We start from the raw sequence: 16603 nt of genomic DNA on the forward strand, positions 1-16603 counted from the left end.
CTCGGCATTAGCCCTTCTATCTTTTTTGTTTATATCTGTAGACGTGCTCATTATGTACTGCCATATCTACTGTTTGTTTAGTCCCCAAATCAATAACTTTGTTACTTGCTAAAAAAAGCCCTTTCCTGATGGTATTTATTGTATCTGCCAGAACAGTCGTTTCAGAGAATGGATTTCACAACTTCAGTTTCAGTTTACTAAAGAGAAATCATTGTGAGGGATAATAGTGAGCAGATGTGTAATTCGGTGTAACATTTCCATTGTGTTCTCTAGTGCTATCCAGCCAATGGGCCAATTATCTGAGACAGCACATTGATGACTAGATTATACTGTAATAATGAGGTCATGTAAAGCAGTCTTGTATCCCACTGGCTGGATAGGGGGCATACAAGTACCTTGGAGGACCACATCTAGCACATGGGTCTCCAGTTGGTCATTAGTACCCCCCAGAGCTCCTTAATATCTCTAATGTGTAAGTGATCTTAGGGCCCTTCATCCCTTGGACTTTGAAAGAATTGGGTTGCCTAAAGGTCCTCCCCATGGATCTCAACTGTAGGAGTAATGGATGGTAGAGAAGGGTAAAGAGATCCCCCCTTGCCACTACAGATATTGTCAATACCCTTGGATATCCTGAGAATATCCTGTGTGGCAATAAAACATTTTTAACTTGTTTTTTTTTTTTTAAATTAACTGTTGGGCAGTGATTCCCAACAAACTAAATGCTGGAAAGGGCAGACTAGAAAGCCAAAATGAAATGTTTCTAGAAACGGACTGTTCTATAAAGAACTAAAAGTGTACTTAACCCTTTGCCTGCCAAGCACGTACGGTGTATGTGCTGGCAGGCAGGGACATCATATGTCCTTGCAGAAATTGCCGGTTCTCTCTGCATTGGCGGCTTTAGCCACCTCTGCAGAGAGTGGGCAGAATTGACAGCCCCTTGGGCAATGAAACTGGGGGACTGACATGTCGGTCCTGCAACAGGATTATCGCAGGTCTGACCTAAAAGCAGCAGACGCAGCAGATCATGCGTCTGCTGCTCTGCCTGACTTCCTTGTGCTGCTGGTCCCACCCACCAACTTCCTGCTGCACGAAACTCCGCTGACAGCTGCTCCAGGAACCCTCCAGCAACCAGATCAACCCTCCTGCTCCAGGAATGGTAAGTGGTCTTTATTTATACTTACACATACTTACATACTAGTGATGTGCAGGCCGATCCGATACCCGCAGGACCCTTCTACTGCTCTCCCCGGCCGCCACCTTTAAATGCCAGCATCCGGGTTCCGGTTTTATAGTCTCGCGTGTGCTCGCCCCTTTTGTGACGTCATTGTGACGTCAGTGTCGGGGGCGGGTCTATAAAAGGACCCCCGGAAGCGGGTGCGGGCGGGCGCGGGTCGTAGCAGGGCGAGTTATGGTCAATTGCGGGTCAGGGAAACCCTGACCCCCCACATCACTATTACATACATTTATAAGTTGTTTTTTTTTTAAGTTTTTATACAATTTTTGTGGTTTTATTGCAATTTTATCCCTGCATTATTGTTCCTTATGTATCCTTAGAATAATTTTGGTGTTTTGGCATACCAAAAATATATGGTTTTCGGGGGTGCACATCATGCACAATCGAGGCTCTGTTTTCAGTAGCTGAAAATTCATATGCACATTTATCATTTGGGTTCCATATATACCACATATACTTTGGTAAATCCATGCATATTGGGCATCAGACTATTCAGTAGACCTCTAACCTCCATCAGAATGTTTACTTTCCAAAAATAAATGGTTTTAGGGGACTTTGTGCTGTTAGGTGGGTCTTGTAGCACAAAATACGCAGTCAGGGTCTTTTTCACAGAAGGCGAATTGGAAGCGGAAAAAATTCATATGCACTATATGCCAGCTGCTTTGGTCTATCTATGCATTTTGGGCATCAAACTGTTCTATAGACCCTTGTAGTCAATATTTAGGATGTTTTCCAATTGTATATAAGAAATTGGGTGAGATAAATGCTGCAATTTTGAGGCGATTTTCAGAAATGTCATAAAAAATGCTGCTTTTACCGTAGCTTTGCAGTTGAGTAGATTGGAGTAGAAAGACATAATGAACCATTTTGGATGTGTACTTTTCATATATGGTTTTTACAGGTCACATCATGTTTTGTACCTTTTATCCCACATAAAACTGCCAGTGTTTATAAATTAGTGTAAATGTAAGCCATCAAATAAGTATGCACAAGGTAGATTTTAGGGTGATTTATCTTGATACCTAATAGTATGTCGGAAATAAGATGCTGCAGGGTGGAAGTTTTCAGGTGATTTTGGACATGGCTCTCCAGCACATAAAACCCCATCAATGAATGTGAGAGAATCAGGAGATAGGGTGTCCTGGAACAGACAATGTGGAACCGTAGTGGTGAGGAATCCCATGTTCTGCATAACTGCCTGAACTTTCACCCAATCTGACCTCTCAAAATCCAGGAGATCCCCAAGTCTAGTTAGCTGAGCCCAGAAAAGGTGGTGGTGGATGCTGGTGGATTCTAACATCCTAGTCCTAAAATATTGATTATAAAGTAAGGGCTCAGTTAGAATGTCTGCCCCCGAATGGCTTCTTGCCTTACACAGAGACCATGCTCCAGTTCTTTAGAGTCTCTTGGTAATAAGCCAGCAATGGTGAGTGGCCTCTTAGGAATACTTCAGGTTTGATGACAAACAATTGCCTGTCATACCCCATGTTGCATACCAGGTGATAAAAGCTGGATGCTAGTGTACACCACTGTGGAGAAGGATCTGCATACATGTATCTCTTATCTGCTGGAGATGGAAAGTGTGCACTTGAGAGCGTGTATGCACACAACTCCCTGCCCTCCCTCTCTCACGAGGAGACTTGAAACACCTGCACAGACCGAGTGCTTTCCCAACCAGAGAAAGTCCAGTAACTTTCTCTGGATCTTAGCAATGAATTCTTGGGTTGGGCTAAGACATGTCAGCTGGTACCAGAGCTGAGAGGCCAACAGCTGGTTGATCACCAAAGCCCTCCCCCTCATAAAAAGCACGGTAGCAAGACCCTTCCACTTTCCCAGGCGTGTATGGATGTGCTCCTCAAGCTCAATGGAATTCTGTGAGACAGGGGCTCCTCAGCTGACAGACTCCTACATTTTTGATGACTTTAGTCTCCCATGACATATCACTAAAAGCAGGAGGCAAGGAATCTACATGTAGAGGACCTTCCAGAAGGCCTGAGCTCTTGGTCCAGTTGATCTGAGCCGATAAGGTAGCAGCATAGACCTCTTGGCATTCTTGTACCCACTCATCATTGACTAAATCCTGGGCCACAAGGATTACATCATCAACATATGCTGAAAGAACCACCCTCATGTCGGGATCTCTGAGTACCAGTCCTGTGAGCCACTTCCTTAGAAGACACAGGAGAGGCTTAATGTCCAGTGCATACAGTTGTCCTGAAAATGGGCATCCTTGCTGAACACCTCCTCCAAATGCCAGAGGTGCAGTCAGAGACCAGTTGATTTTAACAAAACACTCTGTAGAGGAGTGCAGTGTTTTAAGGCAGCCCACAAACTGTGGGCCAAAGCTATAGTCTTGCAGAGTGCCTATAAGATATTGGTGATCCACCCTGTCAAATTCTTTCTCTAGACCCAGGAAAAGAAAAGCGAGAGATAGACCAGCCCTCCTATTAATAAGGCGGAGATCCCCCGTCCTGTTTTGGTTTTCCTGCTTTGGTATTATTCTCATGTCTACCACTAGGTGGGACTAGCAATGCAAACAAATCCTTCATCAGAGGTGTCAGGGACCTGGTATCTGGTTAGCAGTGTAGGCGTAAATGATTGAAGTTTATCAGAGCACAAGTCATATGACTGTGGGCACCTGGGAAACTGACAATTTGTCCAGCCCCATGCTAAATTTCAAAATTAAATATTAAAAAAAATGCTCTTTTCAAAAAATGGATTCCAGTGCAGAATTCTGTTGGAGCAGCACTATTAACTGATGCACTTTGAAAAAAACATGCTTTCCCATAGTGGTTTCCCTTTAAAACTTCTACCTGGTTTGTAATACTGATACTTAATGATTCTGCCCCTGTATTTCTTATACACTCGGTCACACATATACAGTAGTGAAGCTGACAGCGATTATTTGTAGGTTACAGATATCAGGAGACTGGGGAGAAGGTAATGTGGATATATGTGGCTCAACCATTTATACTAATCTTTGTCAAATTCTGATTTAACTTCACCATAATTTACGTCTCTCCTCCCTCAGTTGTGTTTATATGGAATTAGATTTGTTGATGCAGCTGATCCCTGATCCCTGTGCTGTGTTGTAATTATTTGGCTATTGAAAAAAGTTGCAATATATAACGTATATTATACAATAAATGATGTCATTGTGTTGGCAGATAATTTGGCGAGACTGGGAGATGCCACTCAGAGCTCAACTTACAGACCCGAGTACAACGCTGGTGCCGCTATTGATGGCAATAAGGTGACAAATATGATGTTGGGCTCATGTTCCCACACCAATAATGACAACCCGGCTTGGTGGCGGCTGGACCTAAAGAAAAGATACAAAGTGGACAAAGTGGTGATAGTGAACAGAGGAGACTGCTGCGATGAGAGACTGTTGGGAGCCCAGATTCATATTGGAAATTCAGCAAATAACAACAACCCAATGTGAGTCTCATATTCTTTTCATTGTTGCCTTTAACCAGCAGGGCTACACTTTGAGTTTATGTTTGTGCCCAAGTGAATTCATTGTACAGGAGCCAACTCTGTGCTTGTTGTGTAATTGCACCACAATGTACAATGATCAGCAATAAAACTCATTTATCAAGCAGCGTATCTCCTTACTACTCAGCCTGGGGGTGAGACAGCCGACTAGAATATGAAGAAGAGCCAAAGGCAGGCTGAATGCTAATGTTATAATATATGTTCACTGTTCTTCCTCCCCGTGTTCTGACTCCAATTAAACAATCCAATGTTGTCTTTTCTGTCAGATGCGGCAGCATAAACAGCGTCTCTGAGGCCACTATCACTCTGTCCTGTCATGGGATGGAGGGTCAGTATGTGAGTGTGGTCATTCCCGGGAGGGCAGAAAATCTCCAGCTCTGTGAAGTGGAGGTTTATGGGCAAGAAGTTAAATGTGTTGCAGGTAAGGGTGGCTAGGAGCCAGGTGCTGTGTTGTGGTTAGCCGGTGGCTTCTAAGGACATTTTTTCACAATCATGATGACAAAAATGTAATATTTCTGCTTTACAGAACATGTATACAACTGCCAAGTGTTGAGAGACACAGAAAGAAGGAGGTCCCTTCCCCATAGAGCTTACAATTTCTGTGCATGGGCAACTTACTGACACAATAGGGGAAGGTAATAATGGCACAGGCCCATAAGTGTCAAAGCTGATTCAGATACTGTGAAAAGGTTGTTGCTTTACTTGCCTCTATGTACATATTCATAGGTTAGTCTCTGTGCCAACTCCCCAGCTGAGATACATTAGGGGTCATTTTTGACCCCAGGGGGCACAAGTGCAAGAGCAGTAAGGGGAGCAGGACCTCATTCTGGAAGTGCAGATGAGAAATCAGTGCAGAGAGCAGTGCCAGCTTAGGGTAATGTGGCCCTGACTCTGAATGGTGTGCAAGGTTGGGGTGTGTAGGGGCGAGCGAGGGGGCACCTAAATGCTTCCCCCACCCTCCTCATTTGGAACCTGCACTGACTAACATTGCTGTTCCACAGGTCTCTGAATTCCAAACGCCCATTTGCAGATGGTCAAACACAAAGTTTTATTTGCACTTGTCACGTATTGTCATTATATTCCTCTCTATAGTGACATGTTTTCATCTTATAACTATGAAACAAGAAAGTTTATTCACTTATTACTATTAATAACTAATTAATAATACATTTGTGTAACTAATGCCTGACTGAAGCAAACAAGTCATGCTTTGATGTATGTAACACGGAAGTGATTGATAACTTTTTTCTTTCTTTCGTCCTAAATCTCAGCAGTAGATTTTTTCTATTGAGTGCTGCTCTTATCTTGTGTTAGGGAATTTCTATTTAAAATTATTCAGATTTACAAACATATATGTACAATGTCAAACAAAAGTATAATCAATAGCATCCAAACATCAGTAAAAATTTACAGATAATGCCACATTTTTTTATATTGTTCAGAGTATTGCCTTTCTTTGGTTTTAATAAAGGTGATTTCTCTACATATGATCTCAGTTGTAATTTCAATTGATGTATTCAATTTGCCAGTAGTCTACATCTCATGTGCCATGAGTAATAATGATGTACAGAATCGTTTTATCTTTACTACCGGCTCTATGCTGTAGCTTAGATTTTTAATCGTCTAAATGGAGACTGTTTGCCACTTTTGCTCTTAAAGTACAAGATACTCTACAGTCCAACAAAAATGTTCATGTGATTCCTCTACTCCACACCCCCACTGACACTCTCTGTCTATGATACTTAGATATTTCATATTACCTCTTACAAAAAGCTTTCCCTGTATTGATAGCCATGCAATATCCCAATATTTCCTAGGGATCCTTTGGCTTGTCAGTAGTTTGAAACTTTCCTCCAACTGCTCCTTGTACAGTCTCTAACCACAATTGGAGATACAAAGTGAAGATCTAAAATCTTACAATATAATATTTTTCTATGCTGAGTTCTCAACTCCCTTGAGCTAACGCTCCATTTTTTCAATATTTTTATTGTCGCAAATAGAAGGGAGCAAGGCCTCCTCTTACCCGAACCTCTTTCACAATGCCACAGAGTAGCAAATCCTGGATAAAAGGCGATGCCCAACCTCTAACACTAGATTCCCACAGCGATTCTCTCCCCTGCACCACCCATCCAAAATTAAACTTCAGAAAGATGAAGCAGAAAAAAATGTCCAGCCCTCCCCTCTTCTTCTGTAGGAATATGATCCCTCTTTTTACCGGGTTGAGCCTATTCCTCCAAAGCATTTGGAAGAACAGGCTCTGGATTCCGGTATAGAGAGATTCTGGCAGCAAGAAAACATAGGAGATAAAAAGAAAAAGCAGGATCAAGAAAGTCTTGATAATATCAATCCTTTCTCGATAAGTCGGTTTCCATGATTTCCAGCGCTGAACTTTTGCTTGACCGGCATTTTGTTTTTCTTCCCAATTTACCTTTGCTAGATCCGCCTTCCCGAATTTGATTCCCAAGATCTTAACTACACCTGGGGCCACTCGAAATTTTACAAGCTTAAAGCTTGGTTCCTCGGCTAAAGTCCAAAAAGCTTTCGACTTTTCCTGGTTTATCTGAGACCCTGAGGCCCCAGAGTAGATTCTGATGTGCTCCAAAACCTTTCCCTCCTCCTCAAGTTTTGATATTACAAGAGTGACATCATCCGCGTAGGTGACAGACTGAAAGGATCCACCCAGCGGAAAAGGGACCCCCCCCCAAGCCCACTATCCTGCAGTCTCCTCAGGAAAGGATCCAAAGAAAACACAAACAGGAGTGGACTCACACCAGCCTTCACCAAAAAGTCTTTACCTTTCCAACCATTAATAAGTGGGAAGTTCTTCACCCCTTCATACAATATTTAGTCCATTCTACAAATTCTTCCAGTATGCAGTATCTACGCAAAACAACCCATAGATACTCATGATTAACATTATCAAAATCTTTTGCCTGATCCAAGGACAGAAAGTACTTACCCCATTGCCAAGTCTTACACCTTTCTAGAACCTCCCTTAAGCTAAATGCACCAAAGATGTTTTTACCTTCTACTGAACAGAATTGAGAGTCTGAGAGAATAGATCCAGCCACCGCACCCAACCTTTGTGCAAGCACCCAAGCCAGAATCTTTTTATCACAGTTGAGAAGGGCAATTGGGCTCCAGTTCTCAATGTGCCTTGAATCCTTTCCTTTTAATATCAAAACCAAAGATGAGGACTGCATAGAATGTGGGAGATGTTTTTCTAACAGGCAGGCATTAATCAATTGAGTTAACACTGGGACCAGATCTTCCTTAAAAGTAATGTAGAATTCAACTGTAAACCCATCTGGTCCCGGAGCCTTCTTTTTCTGCTGCTTATCAATTGCCTGCCTTACTTCCTCCTCTGTTATTTCTGACACCAAAAGGAAAAAGTCCAAATTAGTAGTATTCGAAACCGGGGTCGCCTTTAGGAAAGCATGAATCTTTCCCTCATCCAAAACTTTTTCTTTGTAAAGATCAAAAATAAAGCCCTTACAACCTCCAGGATACCCTCCCTTGATACTTCTAATTTATCCTGTGAGTTCTAAAGGCTCTCAGCCCACTTTTTCTTAACGGTGACCTTACAGTTCTGGCAAGGGTCCGGGGAACAACATGTTCCATAGTCCCTTTCCAGAACCATGGACCAAAGCCGGTTATACTGATGTTGCCTCAACAAATATTGAGTTCAAGTTTTCCCCCTCTTCCCCTTTTGAAACACAGATCTCAAGTTTCCTTCTCAGAGACTGGCTCTCCTTTTCTTTTGCCCTCCCTTTTTTAAAAAAGGCAGAAACAAAAAAGGTCCGGAAAGTATCCTTAGCCGAGTCCCACCATTCTATGACAGAATCGAAAAAGAATCCAATCTCGACATCTGTAACTTCAATACGTCTCCAAACTCTGCTTTTATCTCCTCATCTTCTAAAACTTCCTTATCAATCCTCCACAACCCTTTCCCAGGACTTAACATTCCTGACCTACCAACGTGAGCAGAAAGGCCTAAATGGTCTGAAAATTCTACAGCACTTTCTTTATAATTTGAGGTTTTATCTTCCTTTTTTACAAAAATAAAGTCAATCCTACTGCTCCTAGTTTCACACTTGTATGTGTGTCGACCTTCTCTCCCATCACAAGTTGCAACATCTTTCAGACCACCATCATCATCAACTAAACTTTTGAAAAATAAACATTTGTCCTTATTTGATTTCCCTGTTCTGTCTTTCTCACAAAAAACTTGTCCTGCAAAAATAATGGGAATCAAGGTAAAAAGAAAAGGCTTAGGGGCCGATTCATCAAGCTCGAGTGAAGGATTCGAAGTAAAAAAACTTCGAATTTCGAAGTGTTTTTTGGGCTACTTCGACCATCGAATGGGCTAGTTCGACCTTCGACTACGACTACGAATCGAAGGATTCGAACTAAAAATCGTTCGACTATTCGACCATTCGATAGTCGAAGTACTGTCTCTTTAAAAAAAACTTCGACCCCCTAGTTCGGCAGATAAAAGCTACCGAAGTCAATGTTAGTCTATGGGGAAGGTCCCCATAGGCTTGCCTAAGTTTTTTTGATCGAAGGATATTCCTTCGATCGTTGGATTTAAAACCTTCGAATCGTTCGATTCCAAGGATTTAATCGTTCGATCGAAGGAATAATCCTTCGATCGTTCGATCGTAGCATTTGCGCTAAATCCTTCGACTTCGATATTCGAAGTCGAAGGATTTTAGTTCCTAGTCGAATATCGAGGGTTAATTAACCCTCGATATTCGACCCTTGATGAATCGGCCCCTTAATGTCATTTAACAATGAGCTCCTATCTGAGATTGCCTGAGGTCCATAAACGTTAATAAGTCTCAAGAAATATGCTTCTATAGAAACATCTAATAGACATCTTCCCATTAATACATCCACCTCCTTCTTAACTACAACATGTTTGTCCCCTTTAAACAAGATGCCCACACCTCCTGCTGGTTCTGTGGCTAAGGACCAATAAGACCTTCTCTCCAATCCCATTTTGGCCATTTTAATCTCATTTAAAGATGTTAGTCTAGTTTCTTAAAGAAACATGATATCAGCTGTTGTCTCTTTAAGATATTCATAAGCTATAAACCTTGTTTTCCTACTCTTGATACTACACACGTTAAGGGGCACATTTACAAAGCTCGAGTGAAGGATTCGAATTAAAAAAACTTCGAATTTCGAAGTGTTTTTTTGGCTACTTCGACCATCGAATGGGCTACTTCGACCTTCGACTACGACTTCGACTACGAATCGAACGATTCGAACTAAAAATCGTTCGACTATTCGACCATTCGATAATCGAAGTACTGTCTCTTTAAGAAAAACTTCGACCCCCTAGTTCGGCAGCTAAAAGCTACCGAACTCAATGTTAGCCTATGGGGAAGGTCCCCATAGGCTTGCCTGCGTTTTTTTGATCGAAGGATATTCCTTCGATCGTTGGATTAAAATCCTTCGAATCGTTTGATTCGAAGGATTTAATCGTTCGATCGAACGAATAATCCTTAGATCGTTCGATCGCAGGATTTGCGCTAAATCGTTCGACTTCGATATTCGAAGTCGAACGATTTTAGTTCCTGGTCGAATATCGAGGGTTAATTAACCCTCGATATTCGACCCTTAGTAAATCTGCCCCTAAGAGTGAAAAAATCAACTGATTAGTACATTTTTTTTCTTTGCAATAGAGACCTTACTTTCTACTCCTGACCTTTTTGCTTGAATTCTTGAACTTAAATCTGTTTCCATTTCCTCCTCCTCTGTCTCTATAGAATCCCAAGTCCAGAGATACATTATCATGTTTTTTTTACTTTTTTTCTACTGGTATCCTGAACTTGATTTTTTTTAGTGGTACCTTCTGTCCTTTAGCCGCCGGAACTTTGCAATCTTTCTGATCCGGTTCCTCTGCCACTGCACCACAGCTCCCCCCAGTAACACTAGGGCCTGGAACCTGATCTGAGCCACCATTCACTTTTTATTCGGCTTCACTTTCGGAGAACAAGTCACTTCCTGCTATTTCTTTTACTAAGGATTTAGCTCTAGTGCGTCTCCTGCTGTACTCTGCAGCCATTGCCACGATGGCTTCCACAGCCCTCCTTCCATAGCCCAGACATGATCGCTGGCTAACAGGGGCAATATGTCCCTTCTTCCTCATTGTTCAGGTAGGAAGGTTTTTTTCTCAAAAATTAAACAAAAATAAACCAATTAGTCCCAGAGATCAAGGAAAGGGACAAGATACTTAATGAATCTGCCCCTTTATTTCTTATACACTCGGTCACACATATACAGTAGTGAAGCTGACAGCGATTATTTGTAGGTTACAGATATCAGGAGACTGGGGAGAAGGTAATGTGGATATATGTGGATCATCCATGTTAACATTTATACTAATCTTTGTCAAATTTTGATTTAACTTCTCCATAATTTACGTCTCTCCTCCCTCAATTGTGTTTATATGGGATTAGATTTGCTGATGCAGCTGATCCCTGAAGTTGTGCTGTAATTCATACTGTATTTGGCTATTGGAAAGTGTTGCAATATATAACGTATATTATACAATAAATGATGTCATTGTGTTGGCAGATAATTTGGCGAGACTGGGAGATGCCACTCAGAGCTCAACTTACAGACCCGAGTACAACGCTGGTGCCGCTATTGATGGCAATAAGGTGACAAATATGATGTTGGGCTCATGTTCCCACACCAATAATGACAACCCGGCTTGGTGGCGGCTGGACCTAAAGAAAAGATACAAAGTGGACAAAGTGGTGATAGTGAACAGAGGAGACTGCTGCGCTGAGAGACTGTTGGGAGCCCAGATTCATATTGGAAATTCAGCAAATAACAAAAACCCAATGTGAGTCTCATATTCTTTTCATTGTTGCCTTTAACCAGCAGGGCTACACTTTGAGTTTATGTTTGTGCCCAAGTGAATTCATTGTACAGGAGCCAACTCTGTGCTTGTTGTGTAATTGCACCACAATGTACAATGATCAGCAATAAAACTCATTTATCAAGCAGCGTATCTCCTTACTACTCAGCCTGGGGGTGAGACAGCCGACTAGAATATGAAGAAGAGCCAAAGGCAGGCTGAATGCTAATGTTATAATATATGTTCACTGTTCTTCCTCCCCGTGTTCTGACTCCAATTAAACAATCCAATGTTGTCTTTTCTGTCAGATGCGGCAGCATAAACAGCGTCTCTGAGGCCACTATCACTCTGTCCTGTCATGGGATGGAGGGTCAGTATGTGAGTGTGGTCATTCCCGGGAGGGCAGAAAATCTCCAGCTCTGTGAAGTGGAGGTTTATGGGCAAGAAGTTAAAGCTATTACAGGTAAGGGCTGCTGGGAGTTACTGGTTAGTCGGGGTATTTAATGGTATTTATATTCTGGATCAAATCAAGGGGAACTGTCATGGAAACATAACTATGTAATATAGACTTCATCTTATTGAAATAAACTCACAGTGTTATCCAAAGAAACTTCTGCGCTATTTTTGAAATCATGAAGATATTTTCCCTTCCCCGCCCCCTCCATTGTAACTATACAGTACAACTCTCTAAAGTCCAAGGGTGAAGTGACCCACCTGAGTTCCTTGGTATCAGATTCCGGCACAGAGTGGTGCAGTTCCACACAAACCTTTGTTGTGAAAACTTTTATATAGAAGAGATGAGTATAAGAACCGCCATTCACTTTAGTGCAGAAACATAGAGAGAAAGAAAAAAGAGATAAAGAGAGAGGAGAGAAAGAGAGAGAGAGAGAGAGAGGAGAGAGAGAGAGGAGAGAGAGAGAGAGAAAACAGAGAAAAATAGAGAGCAAGAGGAAGAGATAGAAAGAGAGAGAGAGATAAATATTTCACACATACTATAAACACACTCTCACAGGAACAGGAAACACAGTTGAGGAGGAAGCCCAGAACCAATAAGCAATCACTTACATCACAAACAGGAAATGATGTAACGTAACAGGGGAATTGTGGGATTGGCAGCATTCTATATATATATAACAATAGAAATGTGTAATAAACATTCACTGTCCCCCAGCAATCAGTCTCTCTACACGCAGACTTTATATCTGGGCCAGTTGAGCTTTCTCTATGATTCTGATATTGTGGAAGCAAAATAAATGTTTCTCACTTTACTGACTGATCTCAGTAAAAAATCTCCCGGTAAAATACCTGCCAAGGCCGGGGCCGGTATTACAAATTTACCGGTGTAGCGCTATAGTAAACTGACTTGTGCTAGGACAGTTTAGCTACTTTCCTTGGTGGGCTGAGACCACAGATGAGCTCTCTTTCTCAGGGGTAAGCCCTCGCAGCGGGGTGGAGGCAGGGTGTAGTGTAACTGTAACCTGATGCGATAGCACAATGATGGGCGCCAGTAGTTCTTTAACAGTTGAACCAAGAACAGTATGTATTGAACAATAGCACAGAGATCATTTAGCACATTGATCCACAATGGAGTATAGAACATACAGAGCAGCATAAAGGAAGCATAGGGTCTCCCTTTTGACATCACGCCCGCCCCTTTTGACGTCACACCCCGCCCATTTGTGGCCCCGCCCCCAGCAGCCGGTAAAATTTTTTATAAAAGGTGGTAACCCTATCTCAAGGGCAAAAATCAGTATAACATTGAGTTTGTGCAACATGTGACTGTGTCCTGCAAGAACTTTAGACTATAATTCCCTGGTCACATCACCAGACAATACAGTCCCAGCAAAATCCAACAGGGAATATTCCCACAGATGGAAAACCTCATTTCCCACACATTTAATATAAAAGTCCCGCACTGATCCAAATAAGTGTAGTGGGAAGTATTTCCCCGGGTGGTTGTTGCCGGCGCATCACTTGGTATTTACATTGGCCCCAGCTCTGCTCCAGCCTCACTAAATGATTAGAGTAATAGTAAGAGAAGTTGGTAGGACTGTGCACTGTATTTACTGCCGTGTATCATTCTCTCAGCTTCCATAAGGCTGTCCCTTGCTGGGGAGAAGACTGAATCCATTTCTACACAAATATTATCATTCCCTTGACTCCCAGGAACAATCTAATACTTTTATTTGCAGCAGTGAATGTGGCAAGATGGGGAAGCGTCAGTCAGAGCTCCACTTATAGACCAGAGTACAGCGCTGAAACAGCTATTGATGGTGATAAAGAGACAAATATCTTCATGCACCCGTGTGCCCACACTAATCCTGATAATCCTGCTTGGTGGCAACTGGACTTAAAGACTGCCTATATGATTGAGTCAGTGGTCATAGTGAACAGAGGAGACTGTTGCAGTGAGCGCCTGCTGGGAGCCCAGATCCGTGTTGGAAACTCACCATTTCACAACAACCCTGTGTGAGTCCTAAACACCTTCTATATGTTTATTATGTCTGTATCCTCTCTCAGTATTATACTTATCCTTGTGTGTATCACCTGCACCCAGGACTTCCTACTGTGTGTGAGCCAACCGTGGTGTCTGTTTCATGAATAAGCCCAAACATAACATCACAAGGCCCAATGGATCATTTGAAAAAGATATTGAAACAATGACCAGTCTTTTCTAAAACTGGTAGTTATTAATACTCAAATAATAATACAGTAAATAAAGAAATTAATTGACTCACGGAGCTCAATTTAAAAATTTCCCAATGACACATGACATTTGGATTAACAATGAGTAAGGCGCCTTTTTAATGAGAGTCATGTAAAGTAAATGGAGCAGGCAGGATTGAGTTTCTTTTGGATCAGGTGGTGGTGAAGTGAGACCAGAAAGGGTACAGGTAAGTTTGTATGGGTGACATGTTTTAGGAGCACAAGCAATTATAAAGATGGAGAGAAAGAGATGATACAACAGTTTTACAAGGTGGTGTAGGACAAAGGCTCCAAAACTGTCGGCTTCGGCATGGTTCTAAAATGGAAGGAAGATTCATGTCAAAGACCAGATAGAAACTTGGGGCGCATAATTATTTGCTGCCTCGTTTCCCCAAGAGCTACTGTATACTAGGGTGACTTTTTGACATCATTGTATTGACATTTCAGCAAGAAAAAGAAATGGTTCAATCAGAAATGCTCAAGTCTGACAATACTCAAAATAAATGTTTCACCACAATAGAACTGACATAGCCCAGTGTAGACATTAGAACAAGTCCAACATTCTGAAGTGAAAAGCTGGCAAAAATTCTTTTCAAAAATAGATTTTACATGACTTTTTACCGGTCAATACACGTGATTTCACAAGTACTGCGGTGCTAAAGTGGTTTGTTACTTCCCTTTAATGTTACAATAACCAAAAATAAACACCAAAAATAACAAGGAAGCATATGAGGCTGCCATTCATCCTTTATTGTAACCCTATCAGGTACCTGACTCTTTCTCCAACACAGTCCTTTTTATTATCAAATTCCAAATCCTCTGGAACTGGACAGTTTGGCTGGATTTAGCCAAGCTTGCCACACCAGTGACACTTAGGAACTTTCTTAGCCTCAGCTGGGGGTTTGACTCTCTCAGACAGTTGAACTTTTAACTCCTCCAACTCTTTGCAAAGCTTCTTGTTTTCTTCCAACAGTTTTGCATCAGCAGGGGATTTCTCTGTATGCCCTGAAGTGGAACTCTGTTTGACCCTCACATAGGCATCCGCCTCCTCTCACCGAACTCTCTCCATCAGAGCAACATACCCAGGGGGTAGCTTATCCTGGTAGTGCGCTCTAATTTTCACAGCAACAGGGTCACTATCCAGGGTCCCTTTTTTCAATTGGCAAATTCTCAGAGGATCCATTTCATCATCTGCAATTGTACCGCGGCTCACTAGAAATCTCAGGCCTTTGTTTAGCCACACAAGATAAGCAAACAAATCTTCCTTTTCTTTCTGAGATGTAGAGTGGAAGCAATAGAGCATCTCTGTAGCAGTCTCCACAGGGCCCAGCATCACCTCCAGGACTTCAATCAGATCACCTTAAGTAGCATTGGGGTGACCAACCATATAGGATTTAACAACATCCACAGCAGGACTTCAAAGACTCTCAAGGATCTTCCTCCTCATAGTTGTCTCGGGATCAGTCCAATCTCTCACAAACACAATACTGGAGTCTTTCCAACTTTTAAAGGACTCTTCACCTGCAGGTACAGGATCTGTGCCAGAAAACACTTTGTCTCTTAAAATTACCATGCCAGTCCAGCTGTGTCATTTGGTCAGTTAGTTGTCCCAGCGCACTTACAATCTCTGGGGTATCCATCCAGCCACCAGAGCTGTGCCGACTCCCTTAGCAGACCACCCTTTCACAGGATGGACATCTCTTTACTTGACTCCTTTCAGCTGGAGAAACAAACAATGTCACACTCTCAGGTGCTTTCACTGCATACTGGGTAGTAAGGGCATCACTCTGGGAAGTGAATTCATTTGTGTCGTCAGGCAGAACAATCTTGGCCCATGGCCCTTCACTTTTAACACAATATCAGGGGGAACCCGGTCATGATCTCTCTCTCTCTCTCTGGGGCTCTCTATAAGAACATTCAGCAATACCCCAGAAGAATGACACCAAGGTGCAGCCACCCGTTGGTGGTAAAAAAATCTGTTCCCCATCTATGATTTGGTAAATAAATTCTTCTACTTCTTTCACTCAGGGCACCATGGGCCCCACAGCGGCAATCGTTTGGGCATTAAGTCCAAATTTAGTATACCACTAGTGAACACTTTGTGGAGTTTCAAAGGCAGACATATTTTCATCAAATATATCCAGCTTCAAAGTCGAAATCTCAGCAGTGTCTCCAAATATAACCCTATTTTGGTTGCTGTCTCTTTAAGTTGCAATTTACCCTTGGCAATCCAGAGGCTCTGAGACCCTTTTGCATTTGAAAAGTACTGGGAATTGGGATTTATAGTGCAG

The 16603-nt window shown here is 42.2% G+C and overlaps 1 protein-coding gene across 5 annotated transcripts in view; it reads left to right on the forward strand.

Moving 5' to 3' along the window:
- The window catches only part of LOC496175 (II-FBPL precursor), a 36282-nt gene that overhangs the window by 18120 nt on the left and 1559 nt on the right, over positions 1–16603 (forward strand). For 3 of the 5 annotated variants that reach the window (XM_041567019.1, XM_041567021.1, XM_041567020.1), the window contains 5 exons: positions 4402–4675; positions 4999–5153; positions 11318–11591; positions 11915–12069; positions 13799–14075. In XM_041567019.1, the coding sequence (XP_041422953.1) occupies positions 4402–4675; positions 4999–5153; positions 11318–11591; positions 11915–12069; positions 13799–14075 (1135 nt within the window). The other 2 variants (XM_041567022.1, XM_041567023.1) reach the window with 2 other exon arrangements.

This window comes from Xenopus laevis, chromosome 6L (genome assembly GCF_017654675.1).
Source record: "Xenopus laevis strain J_2021 chromosome 6L, Xenopus_laevis_v10.1, whole genome shotgun sequence".
NCBI classification, from domain to species: domain Eukaryota; kingdom Metazoa; phylum Chordata; class Amphibia; order Anura; family Pipidae; genus Xenopus; species Xenopus laevis.